The following is a 14,776-nucleotide window of genomic DNA, read 5'->3' as shown; positions in this document are numbered from 1 at the left end:
CCTTCCTCCCTCCCTCCCTTCCTTCTTTCTTTTCTATTTTGTATGCTAGCTCTAGGGCTTGAACTTAGAGCCTTGTGCTCTATGCTCGACTTTTGGGGCTAATGACTCTTTGCCACTTGAATTACACCTTTACTTCCTGCTTCTTACTAGTTAATTGGAGAAAAGAGTCTCACAGATTTTTCTGCCTGGGCTGGCTTTGAACTGAGATCTTCAGATGTTAGTCTCTAGGGTATCAAAGATTACAGGTGTAAGTCACCACACCTAGCCCAGAGGTTTCAAACAATTGGCTGGAGTAGAATAAAGCTAGGTGAATGTCTGATAAGCTTAGGAAGATTTACAAATAAAATTTATTTTCTTCTTTTTTTGGGGGGGGCAGTATTGGGATTTGAACTCAAGAGTTTCACAGTCAATTAGCTGGTACTCTCCCATTTAAGCCACACCTTCAGCCTTGCTTTTTACTGGTTCTTTTGAGGATGGAATCTAGTGAACTTTTCTTCCCAGGCTGGTCTTGAACCATGATCCTTCACATCTTGCCTTTTGAGTAGCTAATTCTATAAGCATGAGTCACGGGTACCTGACTACAAACCCAATTTCAAAGTAAGGAAATCAGGAGGAATTAGAGTTGGTTAGAGGGCCATTTGGTAGAGTGCCAGCCAAAGAGTGAAAGTGTCAGTACCAAATTTGAGTTCCTGAGTCCCCACCTTGGACATATATATATGTATGTGTGTGTGTATATGTGTAAAGAAATTAGGAAGGAAATTAACTGGCTACAAACCTAATGAAATAAAATCGTTGATACAAATTTTGAAGCTGAGAGTGGATGCTGAACAATGAAGAAAAATTGCAAGTCAGGGCAACTTTTGAGACAATTCAAGCTTTTGATACATAGAATCGAAATGTGTCCTTAATTGCCTTGTGTTGACTTACTTTGTTTAAATCTGTCCCTTTCTATATTCAGTGAAGTAGTTCTCCACATTCATGCAATTAAGTGATTTTGTCACTTCTTAGACTCTATTTCTATTGAATTGAGTACATTAAACCATTAAAATGACCTTAAGGAAATCAATATTGTCCTTAGGCTGAAGACCACTCACTCTCTAGCTTAATTGGTTCCTCAGTGTTCCTCTTTCACCCTAGATATGTACTACCTAAGCTGTAGCCATTAGTCACATGGGGCTATTAAGCCCTTGAAAGATAGATAATCTAAATTGCAAGGTGCTTTACCTAAACAAACAAACAAAAAAAACAAACCACATTGATTTTGAAGATTTGGTTAAAATAAAAGGAATGTGTTTTAAACCATATGAATATACTTTTATACATATATTGTACTAAATTATATATCCCTGTATCTATGTATGTGTGTATACATACATGCATATATATATGTGTGTGTATATATATATTAGTTTCACTCCTTTTTGTAGTGTTTGAGTTTTAACTCAGGGCTTCATTCCTCCTTAGTAGATGTTCTACCACTTAAGCCATGCTTCTAGCCTTATTTGCACTCTCTTGGTCATCTAGGACCATGATCTTTCTTACACTTTGCACCTTAGCTGGGATAACATAGGTGTGCCCGTGCTCCACTTTGTTCTGTTGTGGTAGGGCTTTGTGAACTTTTTGCCCAGGGTGGCTTTGAATTGCCACCCTCCTGATCTCACTCTTCCAAGGAATTAGAATTACAGACACAGAACCACTATGACCAGCTCTTAATTTCACCTTTTTTTATTTTAAGAAAAAAAAGAGGGCTGGGGATATGGCCTAGTGGCAAGAGTGCTTGCCTTGTATACATGAAGCCCTGGGTTCAACACACCAGCACCACATATACAGGAAATGACCAGAAGTGGCACTGTAGCTCAAGTGGCAGAGTGCTAGCCTTGAGCAAAAATAAGCCAGGGACAGTGCTCAGACCCTGACTGAGCCCTCCAAGCCCCAAGACTGGCAAAAAAAAAAAAAAAAAAGTTGTTTCAACTGGGCGCTGGTGGCTCTTGCTTGTAATCCTAGATATACAGGAGGCTGTGATAAAAGGATCACAGTTCAAAGCCAGGCTGAGCAGGAAAATCCAAGAGACTCTCCAAATAACCACCAGAAAGCCAGAAGTGGAGCTATGGTTTCAGTGGTAGAATGCTAGCTTTGAGGGGAAAAAAAATAAAGCATAAGGATAGTGCCTAGGCCTTGAGTTCAAGCCCCAGTATACACACACACACACACAGACACACACGCGTACACACACACTTCAAAATGCTTACTTCAGAATTTCAAATGACAGTGTCCAGTGTCCATTTTGCTCTCATTACATTTCTTTAAGTTGTGAAATTTTAAGCCTTGCAAATGTTCAGATCAGGTGTGGAACATTAATTCTAAACACAGACATTGTCATCTTCTGGACTTCTCTGTCTGCGCATGATGTGACTATGCCTACACAGGAGATTAGGCAGCAATTTATAAGCCAGTGCCTCCACCATCCTACTCAGAATGGGGTCCCGAAAAGTTCAAAGGAATTAAAGAACACTACTAAGAGTGGACCGCTTAGTAAATTCATATCTCAAAGAAATAGAAGATAATCAGTAATAAATGACCCATGGCTACTACTGATATTCATCTTAAAATTCCTCCCTGGATTACTGCCAGTAACTATTTTACTGGGACTCTCTCCTTCTAGCATTGCAACAGCTCTAATATTTATTGTCATTAGTACATATACATTTTATCAATGGGTAAATAAAAGTTAGGGTCCTAATGGGAGTAGCTTTCACCCCAATTGGTCCAGCTTTTCAGATGTCATATCTCACAAGATGGTAAGCTCCCTGAACATTTTGTTTTGGCCAAACATCACCTGAAACATACCAGATGCTCAATAAATGTGGGGAACTGTATATATAGTGTGATCTTACTCATATAGGAAAAAATACATAAAGGACGAATCTAGATTTTTACATTTTGATGTATACCAAGATGGTGGTTAATAGTTATGAAGTTATGGGCTTTTTTTTGTACATTCAAAAATGTCTATATCTGGGGCTGGGGATATGGCCTAGTGGCAAGAGCGCTTGCCTTGTGTACTTGAAGCCCTGGGTTCGATTCCCCAGCACCACATATACAGAAAACGGCCAGAAGTGGCGCTGTGACTCAAGTGGCAGAGTGCTAGCCTCGAGCAAAGAGAAGCCAGGGACAGTGCTCAGGCCCTGAGTCCAAGGCCCAGGACTAGCAAAAAAAAAAAAAAAAAAAAAAAAAAGTCTATATCTTCCAAGATTTTCTGTTTCCTCCCTTCCTTCCCTTCTGGTTGATTCTTAGGGTATCACTACATAGCCCAGACTGACTTGAGATCCTCCTGCCTCAGCCTCCCTAGTGTTAGGATTACAGTATGTACCACTATATGTCACTTTCCAAACTTTTGGCAGTATATGTACTTTTTTACTTATATTACCTCTTTTTTTGGGAGAGGAGAGCGTTTGTTTTTTTTAATCACATACACTATCTCTTTACCTGTATTGCTTCCTCCAGCAGAGTGGTTCTTCTTTCTTTAGGAGATTGACATCCAAATAAAAGTTCAGTCAATTGTCACTTTCCACCAGGTTTTGGACAGAATTTGCCTGTCACTGGTATCTAAGGAAAGTGCTCAGTTGGGTGGTAATGGCGGTGGGTGGCAAACCTACGATGAATACACTCTGCAAAAGGAGTCAGATGGCTATTTCAGGCTGAGGAAAGCAGAACAAAGATCTAAGGGTTTTCTCCAGGAAAAAAAAAAAAGAATCATAGGGGCTTTTACCTCATTGGGTCTGGGGATTGCTGTCTCCTGGTGCTGGCACTCAGTTATAAAGGATGCCGACCTTAGTTGATTTGAGCTCCTGGATTGAATTAGTCCTGGTTGTATAATTGACTTTGATATGTGGCCTTTGGATCTGAATTGAGTTTAATAAGATTTAACTGCTTCAAAGGGCTTTATACGAATTCATTTTATCCTTCAAATCTGATTTCAAATGCTACCTACTTTATGACGCCTTCTCAACTTTGATGCTCTTCCTCTAGTGCTCCTATTGCGGCATCTTGATACATATCTTATTCAAGCACGCACTCCCTTGTATTTTATCTTTTTGCTAGGAAGCGTTTCCTTTATTGTCTCTCCAGATATGTTCAGAAACTGGCATATATCTTATTCATATTTGTATCCTGATTTTAGTGTAGACCAGAAACAGACTCACTGGAGCCTGCAGATGTGCAATAATGAGTTTCTTCTTCTCTCCCTCATTCCTTTGTATTTTCTTTTCCTTTTCTTTCCTTCCAGCAAGATCTCCCTACTAGCACAGGCTGGTTTCTTCACATTGACCTGTAGGTCCTCCTGCTTCAGACTCCTGAGTATTGGCAAGCATGTGCCATCATTCAATAATGTTTTTTGAAATTATATTAATAGTTAACATTAACCAAGTCCTGGGCGAAGCATTATACCTACATTGTTTCATTCACCACACACTTGAGGAGAAAAAGTAATTTCATTATTCCCAATTTACAATAACTGACAGGTGAATTAATTTGATCTGAGGTCAAAGTTGATCTAAGGTCAACTAGAAAGTGGCAGAACTTTTTTCTACAGGCCTTTAGCTTCAAGACTTTGGCTCTTAAATCAGTATAGATGAGCAAATAGCTGGAGGAGGAATGCTTTTCATTCTGTGGTAAAAAGAAGCTGTATAGAAGAGTCCACCATTTATTTTAAGGTAATTATGATTTTTATGTCATAACTCTTAACTGGCATTTCTAAGTTCTAAATAGTCATTTTTTTTTCTTTCCCTCCCTCCTTCCCTTTTTTGGTAACCCACTTTAAAACTCTCTAGGAAAATGTTTTGAACTCTTACAGTGAAGTGTAACCCAACTGAGAGGAAACCTTAGGAAAACAAAATAACATTTTACTTGGTTCTTACCTCATTCATTTGTAAACCAACAAACATCAAGCACCTCCTGTGTACTTGGCACCTTTGTTGGCTGTTAGACCGAGGTAAACAAAAGAAAATACAGATCCTTGAGATTCTCACGGAGATTAGGGGAGTTTATATCCAGAAGTCCCATTTGCTCATTACCAACACCTCTGTGAGGTTAAACGAGGACCACAATAATAGATAACTCTCTACAGTGTTTATCTGGGTCAGGTACTGGGCTAGTAGTGCTTCAAGGCTTGTTTTCCCCCATTTTACTGGCGAGAAAACTGAGACCCACAAGACTGGTTCCAGCTTTGAATCCCAGCAGCGTGGCTCTAGTTCCCAGGCTGCTAACCACAAAACTAATGGTCCCATTTATGTTTCCATATTTACACACACACAGACAGACAGACACACATATATGTCACAACTTTGAAACTGCTGAGTCCAGTCTCCACCCAGCTCTGATTCTCGTCTAGGGGTTTGCGTTGCATCCCAGCGACCTCATGGAATATATGAGAATGCCTTGGAATTTTTGCCAACTTTCTCTTCCAAAGAATTCAAACGGATTTCCAAGTAGTTCTCACAGATTTTTGAAGCGAAGCCTTCTGTACTGTGCCCATTCCCGGCCAGGAGAGGGACAGGGCCAAAGCCCGGGTCACTTTTCACTGGCCGGGGCACCAGCAGATGGCGCTGTCTCAGTAGCCACCAGCTTGGCTGCCGGGTCCCCGGGGCTCACCGCCTCGGCCGAAAGCTTCCCAGCCCTCCTTCCCTCCCTCCTCTCCCCCCTCCCCACGGAGCCCGGGCCCACGTGACCCCCAGGCGGCCAATGGGCGAGCAGAGAGGGCGAGCTGGTCCCTGTGGCCGCCATTAAAGCGAAGGGAAAACCCGTGAATTCGGATTAAAGGGGGAAAAACACCGCCCGCTGGGCCCACAAAATGGGGGAGACTACGGCGTCCAGGCGGTGAGGCCGCCAGAGAGCAGACGTTCGGCAGGCTTGGCCCAGGAACGACACGGAGACACGGCCGGAGGATGGACTGAGTCCGCAGACGCCGCCACCGCCGCCGCCGCTGAGGAGACTCCGGGCTTAAGGACATCGCCGCCACCGCCGGCTGGGCCGGGGGCCTGGGCTGCGCTCCCAGCTCTCGCCCTTCCCGCCCCTCTGCGGTCGCCGCCTCGCCCGGGAGAAGCCTCCGGAGCTCGGGTTCCGTCCACTCGGACTCGATTTTTGACTGTTTGTTGCGTGATCTGTTATTTTTTTGTTGTGGAAGGGGGGTGCACATCCCTTCGGTCCCCTCGAGAGGGACGAGCGTCCGTCCGCCCGTCGGTCCGCGGGCTCCGCAGTCCCGCTTGCCCGGCGAGCGCGGGGAGCGCGGGGGGGGGGGGCGCGGGCCTCCCGCCTCCGGCCCTCGGCCCCGGGCGGCTGGGAGCCGGCAGGCCGGCTGGGCGGCGGGGGCTGCCCGCGGCGGCGGCGGCGGCGGCGGGGGGGTGCGTGGGGAGGGCGGGCGGCCCGGCGGCCTCCTCTTCCAGCGCCCCCCCAACCACCACCCCCCCGCCCTCCCCGGTGTCTGTGTTTCTCTCGCTGGTCGGAGGCGGCGGTAATGGCGGATGGTGGGTTGTGGCGCCGGCGGCGGCTGCTGTGAGGGACGATGAGTTCCTCCTTCGTGCAGAACGGGGCCAGCCTGGAAGATTGTCACTGTAACCTCTTCTGCCTGGTGAGTGCCGGGGCGGCGGGCGGGGGCGAGGGAGCGGCCGCGGGGGGCGCCCGGGGGCCGTGGGGGAGGGGGCCGGGTCGGATCCAGATGCCCGTTCCGGCCTAGGCCCGGCCTCGTCGGCCTGGGCGAGGAGGCAGCGCCCGCTCCCCCGCCGCCCGCCGCGCTGCTGGAGGACACTGGCCTTCCCCCCCCCCCCGCCCCCACTTGGCTTGTTTTTGGACTTTTTTTCCCTTCTTCTTTCCATCCTAGTCTGGTCCTCAACTTGGGCTCCTTATCGGGCCGGACACTTAACATTTCCATCGGTGTGGTTTATTTTTTTCTCCTTGTCTTTTCTTTTTCTTTTCTTTCTTCTCTCTCAATCTCTCTCTCTTTTTGCTGAACTCTCGCTTTTCTCCGTATTAAACCCGGAGCCCTTCTCCACACTTTGCATTATTGCCACCACGCCACTGGCTTTCTGCCTTACCTTGAACCAAGACCTCTACCTTCAACAACCTCCTCCCGCCCAAAAATTTATACATTTCAAACCCAATTTGTTTTACTTTTTTTTTTTTTTTTGTATGAGTCAAACTAATCCTGGGTTAGTTTCCTGCGTAGCTCTGTGGCAAACTTAAGATCTTCGAATAAGACAACGGTAGATGCCATGTCATTTATTTTCTTAAACTTTTGAAAACACTTTGCCATTTTGTCCATTTCTAGCCATCTTATTTTTATTAGAACATTATGTTTTTTGTGACTGTGGAGGGAGTTAGTGGAGGCGGTGCTGTGGTTTTGCACTAAATGTTCTATATTTGTCTGTTTTGCTTTCTTTTTTTAGACTATTTTGAGCAGGCTGCTCCTTGTTTTATTGAAATGAAAGGTCTGGGGAAGCTGGATGTAGGAGGGACGATTGTGTAGGTTGGCCCAGGTCCGGTAACATCCAACTGTTCCGACTTTTGTGGAAAGTACCAACTGTTGCAAATATCGCGTCCTCCATAGGACAATAGCTTAGCTTCATCAATGACTCAAAGTTTTGTGTTACTTTCTTTTTCATTTATACCCTGTACTATGAGAAATATTGAGTATATGAGATGTAAGTGAATTAAGTGGGCGGAGCACAAGTAGTTGGCAAGTGTAAACTGCCAGTCATGTTTCAGCAGTTTCATTTTTGGCACCGTATGCTTTCCATCTTTAAATCAGAGTTTTATTGAATTCCCATTGTTGAATTTCTTTCATGATGCCAAAGGGAGATCGTAGGTTGGTTTTCTCTACAATATCCATTAATCAGCATCTCTTAACATGTAGTAAGACACAGAAATTTTAACATTTCTGTCTTCTCCACATCGATCTTTGGGATCAGGTTCTTTGATGACAGGCTACCACAAATCTGACAGTTGTGAGCAGCTACTTGACTTTTCCTGATGAAGTGTGTGGGATTTTGTTTAAGGGATTTTTGTTTCAGGAGTTGTTCAGATGTCTTTTCATTAGAGCAGAACTGGAATGATGGGTCTTTAAGAATTTTCATTTTGGTTCACCAGGGAACAAAGTAACTGAACACTTAGAATTTAGGACAGAGAGGAAGTATTAAATTGCATGTGTATATTTCACATCATTATTTCTATTCAGTTCAAATTACATTTGTTGGTATGCTATTCAGTGACATGTCGGGGTTAATTTTTGGCTGTTATTGTTAAATTCGTGGAATTTTCAGAGTTGTTTATAATAGTTTTTTTTTCCAGTCTACAGTGACTTAAGCATGCATTGGAAGATGATACTGTCTTAATGAAATAAGGGAATTTATAAGAAATACTGTTGACTTTGAATGTGCAATAATAAAAACCATGCTTTCTTTCCTTTAGGCTGACTTGACCGGAATTAAATGGAAACGATATGTATGGCAAGGCCCAACCTCTGCTCCTATTCTGTTTCCGGTGACTGAAGAAGACCCCATTTTAAGCAGTTTTAGTCGCTGCCTTAAGGCAGATGTACTAGGGGTTTGGCGGCGAGATCAAAGACCTGGAAGAAGAGAATTGTGGATATTTTGGTGGGGTGAAGACCCCAATTTTGCTGACCTTATTCACCATGACTTATCAGGTGAAAGCAATTTAACATTTCTAACTGTTCATTTGTATTCCAGAGTAAGGTAGGTATGTGTGTGTGTGTGTGTGTGTGTGTGTGTGTGTGTGTGCATATGCCCACATGCTCAATGAAGTTAGACAAACATACAGCCTGCATGTTTATTTCACCATCATTTTATTTTACTTAAGTTACCCTTGTATATGTTATGGGAGACTTTATAAGCCTGGAATAACTTTCTTACTCCCATCACTTGACTTTCTTTCCTGATTTTTTACAAACATTTGGGCCCAAGGAAAGCATGTTACGTTATCCTAAGAAAATGGAATGTGAGAGCATTATGTTTCTAACGTAGTTATATAATATTTTTAAAGCTAAGTGTAACCTTTAATTCTTCCACTGCTGTCTTTTTGTATGAATATACAGACATGGGAGCGTATAGAATTTAACTTTCTCAGTACATTTTTTCAAAGAAGTTATTGTTTCTTATTTTTTGAGTGAGCATATGTTTGTAATATAAGCAGGTTTCATTGTGATATTTTCATAGTTGCACGTAGTTCATTTTGAACAAATTGTTAGTTTTTGTGGTTGTTACTTTATTAACACCTGAAGGTATATGTTGATTTATATTTTTTTTATATTTGGAAGACTCTTAGATTCTGCCTAGTCAAAGATAATTTTAACATGAAGCAAGTGCTGTCTTAATTAACTTCTATAGGAAAAAAGGTCATTAGTCCAAAAGGTTACACAGAAATAATTTTGCCGTGAACAAGTGAATATGATTACATTCTTCTCCGCTCCGTTTCTTTACTTCTAGGACCAAATGTTACTTTAGAACTATAACCCTCTATATAATTACTGAAGCTGTATTTACTTTAGATTGTTAAGACTCACTGTTATATGAACCTTTGATTATAGGAATGTAAATGGTTAGTTGTGTGCTACAAGGAATCAAGTACTTCAGGTTAGTTTGATTTTGATTCTTCACAGTTAGCTTTAGGGTTCTGAGATAAATTTTTAAAAAGCATTCTTAGATGAAATTGAGTTCTCTTGAGGTTTCTGTTGCTGTATGACCTATAGGATCTGTTTTATTTTTAGATGAAATGTAATCCAAGTGTCTGTGTCTTGAACTGGTACACATTGAGACCAACATTTGTGTAGAAATATATGTGTTTCACATTTAATAAATGTTTTTACCATTGAATGAACATAATCTTTAGTGTTATTTTTATGACAAGTTGTAGTTCTTTTATGATAAAGCTTTCCAGCCTTCCTAAGAAGATGACTATTGGGAAGTTGAGTCTTTAGTTCTAACTATGTAATGTAGTGCTAAATATGTACAGTGATGTTTCATATATTTGTATTGTACATAGATATGATGTGTGTATGAGTGTGAAGATATAAAATTCCTTAGTAGTTTTAGCAAGATAAGGCTTACTTTTAGGGTCAAAAGCTAAGGCTACCAGCTTCTTTTTCCATTCATTGGCTTCAATATGCATGAGTTACTTTAGTCTTTAATTGATTATAAAAATCACCTTACCTAAAATGTTTGGAATCTTTGTCATTTGTAGTGCTGAGAATTGAACCCAGTGCCATATATATGTTGGATAAGCACTCTTACCACTGAGCTGTACCTATCTACTGTTGGTTTTAATGTTGATAGACTACAAATTATTGGTAAATTGTGATTTTTTATGAAACAATTGTTAAGACTAGTGCTTTTAAGGATGTCGCTCAATTGTAGAGATTTTATTTGCCTGGCATCATGAAGCCTGGGTTTTGTATCTAACTACACTAAACAAACAAGTATAATGCTGACTTGATAGTTGGCAGAACATCTGAAGGAACCTTTTTTTTAAAAATGGAATGAAATAAGTTTTGTAGAATTGAAGATAGTTTTATATATGTAGTATTTAGACTTAATGTAGTAGGACTAATATTCTTAAAGGTGAGTTGTTTTCATGTATATTGTTAAAACACTACAGTATGTAGGTATGTGTTTTCTTCTAGGTTTCAGTGTTATCAATGTGTTATATTTTTTTCTACCAAAACTGAGTTACAGTTTACAACTTTTTCTCTACTTTAGTTGTGAGCATAGTTTTCAAAAAATGGCAGCACTTATACTTTAATGTAGATGATGTTCCTTGAATTTGATGAAATTAATTTTATGGAATTAATTTAGGTTTGTTTAATATCAGATTTTACTGAATGTTATTGAATAATAAACTTTAAAATTTTTCATCAAAGTGGAACTGATTGAAATAGTAAACAGATAAAATGAAGAGTAACATTTGACCATATTTACTGTTCCAAAGCTAGTCTTAAACTGTTTTAGTTTACATAGTGGTATTTATATAGTTTTTGTAGCTTTTTTTAAGTCTGTCATTTACTTTAGAATGTTGTTACTTAAATCAGATGTATCTCAAAGAATAATAAGGTCTTTTCAGATGGAGTATATTTGTCTTGCTCTTTTCTTTGCTCCAGGGACACCGTCTGCCTCCCTTTTGGGGTAATTAGTCCTCCTCTGTCTCTCTAGCTAACCCCTTTTTCATTTCTTTCCATCTGTGGCACTCTATTCCCTTCTTTTAAGCTCCCCTGAGAAGAGAGCAGCTGGACAGTAGGGGTGGCATCAGCTGCAGGAGGCAATCCTGAGTTCCAAGTAGAGGTGTAGCATTCAGGAAAGGGGAACTGGAAGAACCCAGGTGGTAACTAAAACGCTGGTTAATTTAGCTGGAGCCTGATCTTCACAGTCAGTGTTCTTCTGTTTGGCTTAGCACCTACCCCATCTTGTTACTGAAATGCTTGTGATTTTGGTGATAGTATTGCGCTCCTTTTTTCAGTAGGGAGAGAATGTAAAGGCATTCTTTTTTGGAAAAATTAGAATTTTGTTTTTCTGTCAAAATATTCTATAACAAGTAAAAATTGCTTTTGCTTAATTGCATCTTTGTCTCCTACACAATGTATTTTTAAATAACATTTTTATTTTAGGATGGTTTTAAATTTATAAATTTTAAGGTTGGTGTGGATAACTATGCATAAATATCACTCAATTTTCTTTCCCTTTCTCCCCCCCGTTGATACTGAGGCTTGAACTAAGGGCCAGTGCGCTTGCTCTTAGCGTTTTCATTTAGGACTGGCACTCTACCACTTGAACAAACACTTAAGCCATACCTCCATTTCCATAGAGTATTAAGTGATTACTTCATTTGCTAAATTTTATTCTTTGTAATATTCTTTTTGAACAAAAAAGTTCTAGTTCAGGGGCTTTTTCCACTCAGGCTGGTGCTCTGCTACTTTAGCTACATGTCCACTTCCTAAACTTTAAGTTTAGGAAATGAATGATGCTTCCAACTTAAGGCAATTGGTAATACTTGTTAAATGAACAGATTATGAATGGGAAATGACTGTTCAAGACAAACACTGATCTAAACATCTTCATTTTTTCAGGAAATACATAGTATTTCCCACCATGCTAATTTTTGAGCCTTCAGTTTCAACGTGTGTGTGTGTGTGTGTGTGTGTATATATATATATGTGTGTGTGTGTGTATATATATATATATATATATATATATATTTTTTTTTTTTTTTGCCAGTCCTGGGCCTTGGACTCAGGGCCTGAGCACTATCCCTGGCTTCTTTTTGCTCAAGGCTAGCACTCTGCCACTTGAGTCACAGCACCACTTCTGGCCATTTTCTGTATATGTGGTGCTGGGGAATCGAACCCAGGCCTTCAAGTATACAAGGCAAGCGCTCTTGCCACTAGGCCATATCCCCAGCCCCATGTGTATATATTTTAATGGCTTAACTAAATTATAGAAGAAAAGTTTCCTCTTTTAAAACCACCTGGTTACCATGGAGATATTTAAAGATGTCAGATTTGAGGAAAATGTTGAATGCTAGGTCTATCAACTTTTCTGGTTTTGATCTGGATTGTTTTTTTCATTGATAAGAAAACTTTTCTGGTGACTTACTTTTTCCGTTAGTATCTTGAATCTGTATTGTTGGGGGAAAACGTTCAAATTTAGTATTTGAACATTTGGTTACAGTCTGCAAATACTTTGTAAAAATTTCTAAGTAAGCTGATGATTAAGAATTTTTATGCTAATGCCAACAGAAAACTTAGAAAAATAGGATTGAAACTCTTTATTTTCTCTGAAGATATACATAGGGGAGATAAACCTTTAGTTAAGTTCCATACACAGATTTTTTTTTCCTCCACTAAACTGTGGTTAAAAGAGCTAGATAAAACTTGTCATGTGTTCCCTACTTCTTCCCCTCCATGTTATAATGCTGGTGTTGAGATACAAAGACCTCTTTTAATTAGCATAAGAGCTGTGTATATCTATGTATGTCTTAGGTTGTGTTGTACTCACACTTCATATCTAAGTACAACATCTAGAAAGTATTTTTTATTGTTATTACAACATCAAAATATTAGTAGATGGGTTCTGTTTCTAAATGAAATTGCCCTCCAAAGAGAACAGAACTAAAAACCTTAACACTTAATTTAGCATTATTAGATCCCCCCTCTGTTCCTCTTTTCCTCCCTTCCTTCCTTTCTTTTTTTGTGTCAATCCTCAGGCTTGAACTCAGGGCCTAGACATTGTCCCTGAGCTTTTGTGCTCAAGGTTAGCACTTTACTACTTGAGCCACAGCTCCACTTCCAGCTTCTTTTGTTGTTGTTTTATTGGAGATAAGAGTCTTATGGACTTTTTTGCCCCAACTGGCTTTGCATGGTGATCCTTATATCTCAGCCTCTGCTGGGTGCACGCGTGTGTGTGTGTGTGTGTGTGTGTGTGTGTGCTTGAACTTAGCTTGGGTGCCATCTCTTAGCTTTTTCTGCTCAAGTCTGGCACTCTACCCTTGAGGGACATCACTGGCTTTTTGGTGGTTATTTGGAGACAAGAATCCCCGCAACTTTACTGCCTGGGCTGGCTTCAAGCCATAATCCTTACATCTCAGCTTCTTGAGTGGCTATCATTATAGGTATCAGGTACCAGCACCTGGCAAGGACTGTGCATTTAGCAATGAAAAATGTATTCATTACCTAGTCACCTGCATATAGATGAAGATGTACTTGAATGGCATTAGAAAACCTCAACAGGTAGGCTGTACTTTGCTTTAGATAAAAAAAACTCTTGCTTTAGTGTTCATGGGAGTTGTGAGCATTCAGGGCATGAGACCTGTAAGCCCTCAGTTCACATGGGTTTCTATAGATAAAATTTAGAGCAGTGAGGGAGAAATCCTTGAAAATTAATTGTGGATTACTTCTTTTTTTTTTTTTTTTTTTTTTGCTAGTTCTGGGGCTTGAACTCAGGGCCTGGACACTGTCCCTGAGCTTCTTTTGCTCAAGGGCTAGCACTACCACTTGAGCCATAGCACCACTTCCAGCTTTTTTTATGTGGTATTGAGGAATCCAACCCAGGGCTTCATGCCTGCTAGGCAAGCACTCTACTTCTAAGCCACATTCCCAGCCCTGCTTACTTCTTTTTTTCTTTTCCATTTCTTTATTGTCAGAGCAGAAAGGTTATAGTTTCATACACAGGGCAGTGTGTACATTTCTTATACAACTTGTTACCTCCTCCCTCATTTTCCCCCCCACCTTCCCCGCTCCCTGTTTCCCTCCCTCCCTTGAGTGGTACAGTTGGTTTACACCATATGTATTGCTGTTGCCTTGGTTTTTGTCTTTTTTATCCTTTGTCTCTTGATTTTGATATTCCCTTTCTCTTACCTAGTTCTAATACGTGTATATACAATATCCAGGGTACCAAAATGTGGATTTTTTTTTTTGCCCGTCCTGAGCCTTGGACTCAGGGCCTGAGCACTGTCCCTGGCTTCTTTTTGCTCAAGGCTAGCACTCTGCCACTTGAGCCACAATGCCACTTCCGGCCATTTTCTATATATGTGGTGCTGAGGAATCGAACCCAGGGCTTCATGTATACAAGGCAAGCACTCTTGCCACTAGGCTATATCCCTAGCCCCTGGATTACTTTTTTAAACCATATTTTATAGTCTTATATCATTAAACTATGGGCTTAAGATTTTTAAGTAAAATAAAATTTTGAGAATTTTATGTGACAATAAGTTTCAACTTTTT

The 14,776-nt window shown here is 40.8% G+C and overlaps 1 protein-coding gene across 2 annotated transcripts in view; it reads left to right on the top strand.

Moving 5' to 3' along the window:
* The first annotated feature begins 6,490 nt into the window (after positions 1–6,490).
* Med13 (mediator complex subunit 13) overlaps positions 6,491–14,776 on the top strand; it is a 100,970-nt gene continuing 92,684 nt past the window's right edge. For both annotated transcript variants that reach the window (XM_048366385.1, XM_048366384.1), the window contains exons 1-2: positions 6,491–6,625; positions 8,461–8,695. In XM_048366385.1, coding sequence (XP_048222342.1) covers positions 6,560–6,625; positions 8,461–8,695 — 301 coding nt within the window. In that variant the 5' untranslated portion in view covers positions 6,491–6,559. The remainder of the gene's footprint in view (positions 6,626–8,460; positions 8,696–14,776) is intronic.

The sequence above is a fragment of the Perognathus longimembris genome, chromosome 17 (genome assembly GCF_023159225.1).
Source record: "Perognathus longimembris pacificus isolate PPM17 chromosome 17, ASM2315922v1, whole genome shotgun sequence".
NCBI lineage: Eukaryota > Metazoa > Chordata > Mammalia > Rodentia > Heteromyidae > Perognathus > Perognathus longimembris.
This window is presented reverse-complemented; position numbering and strand designations above follow the sequence as displayed.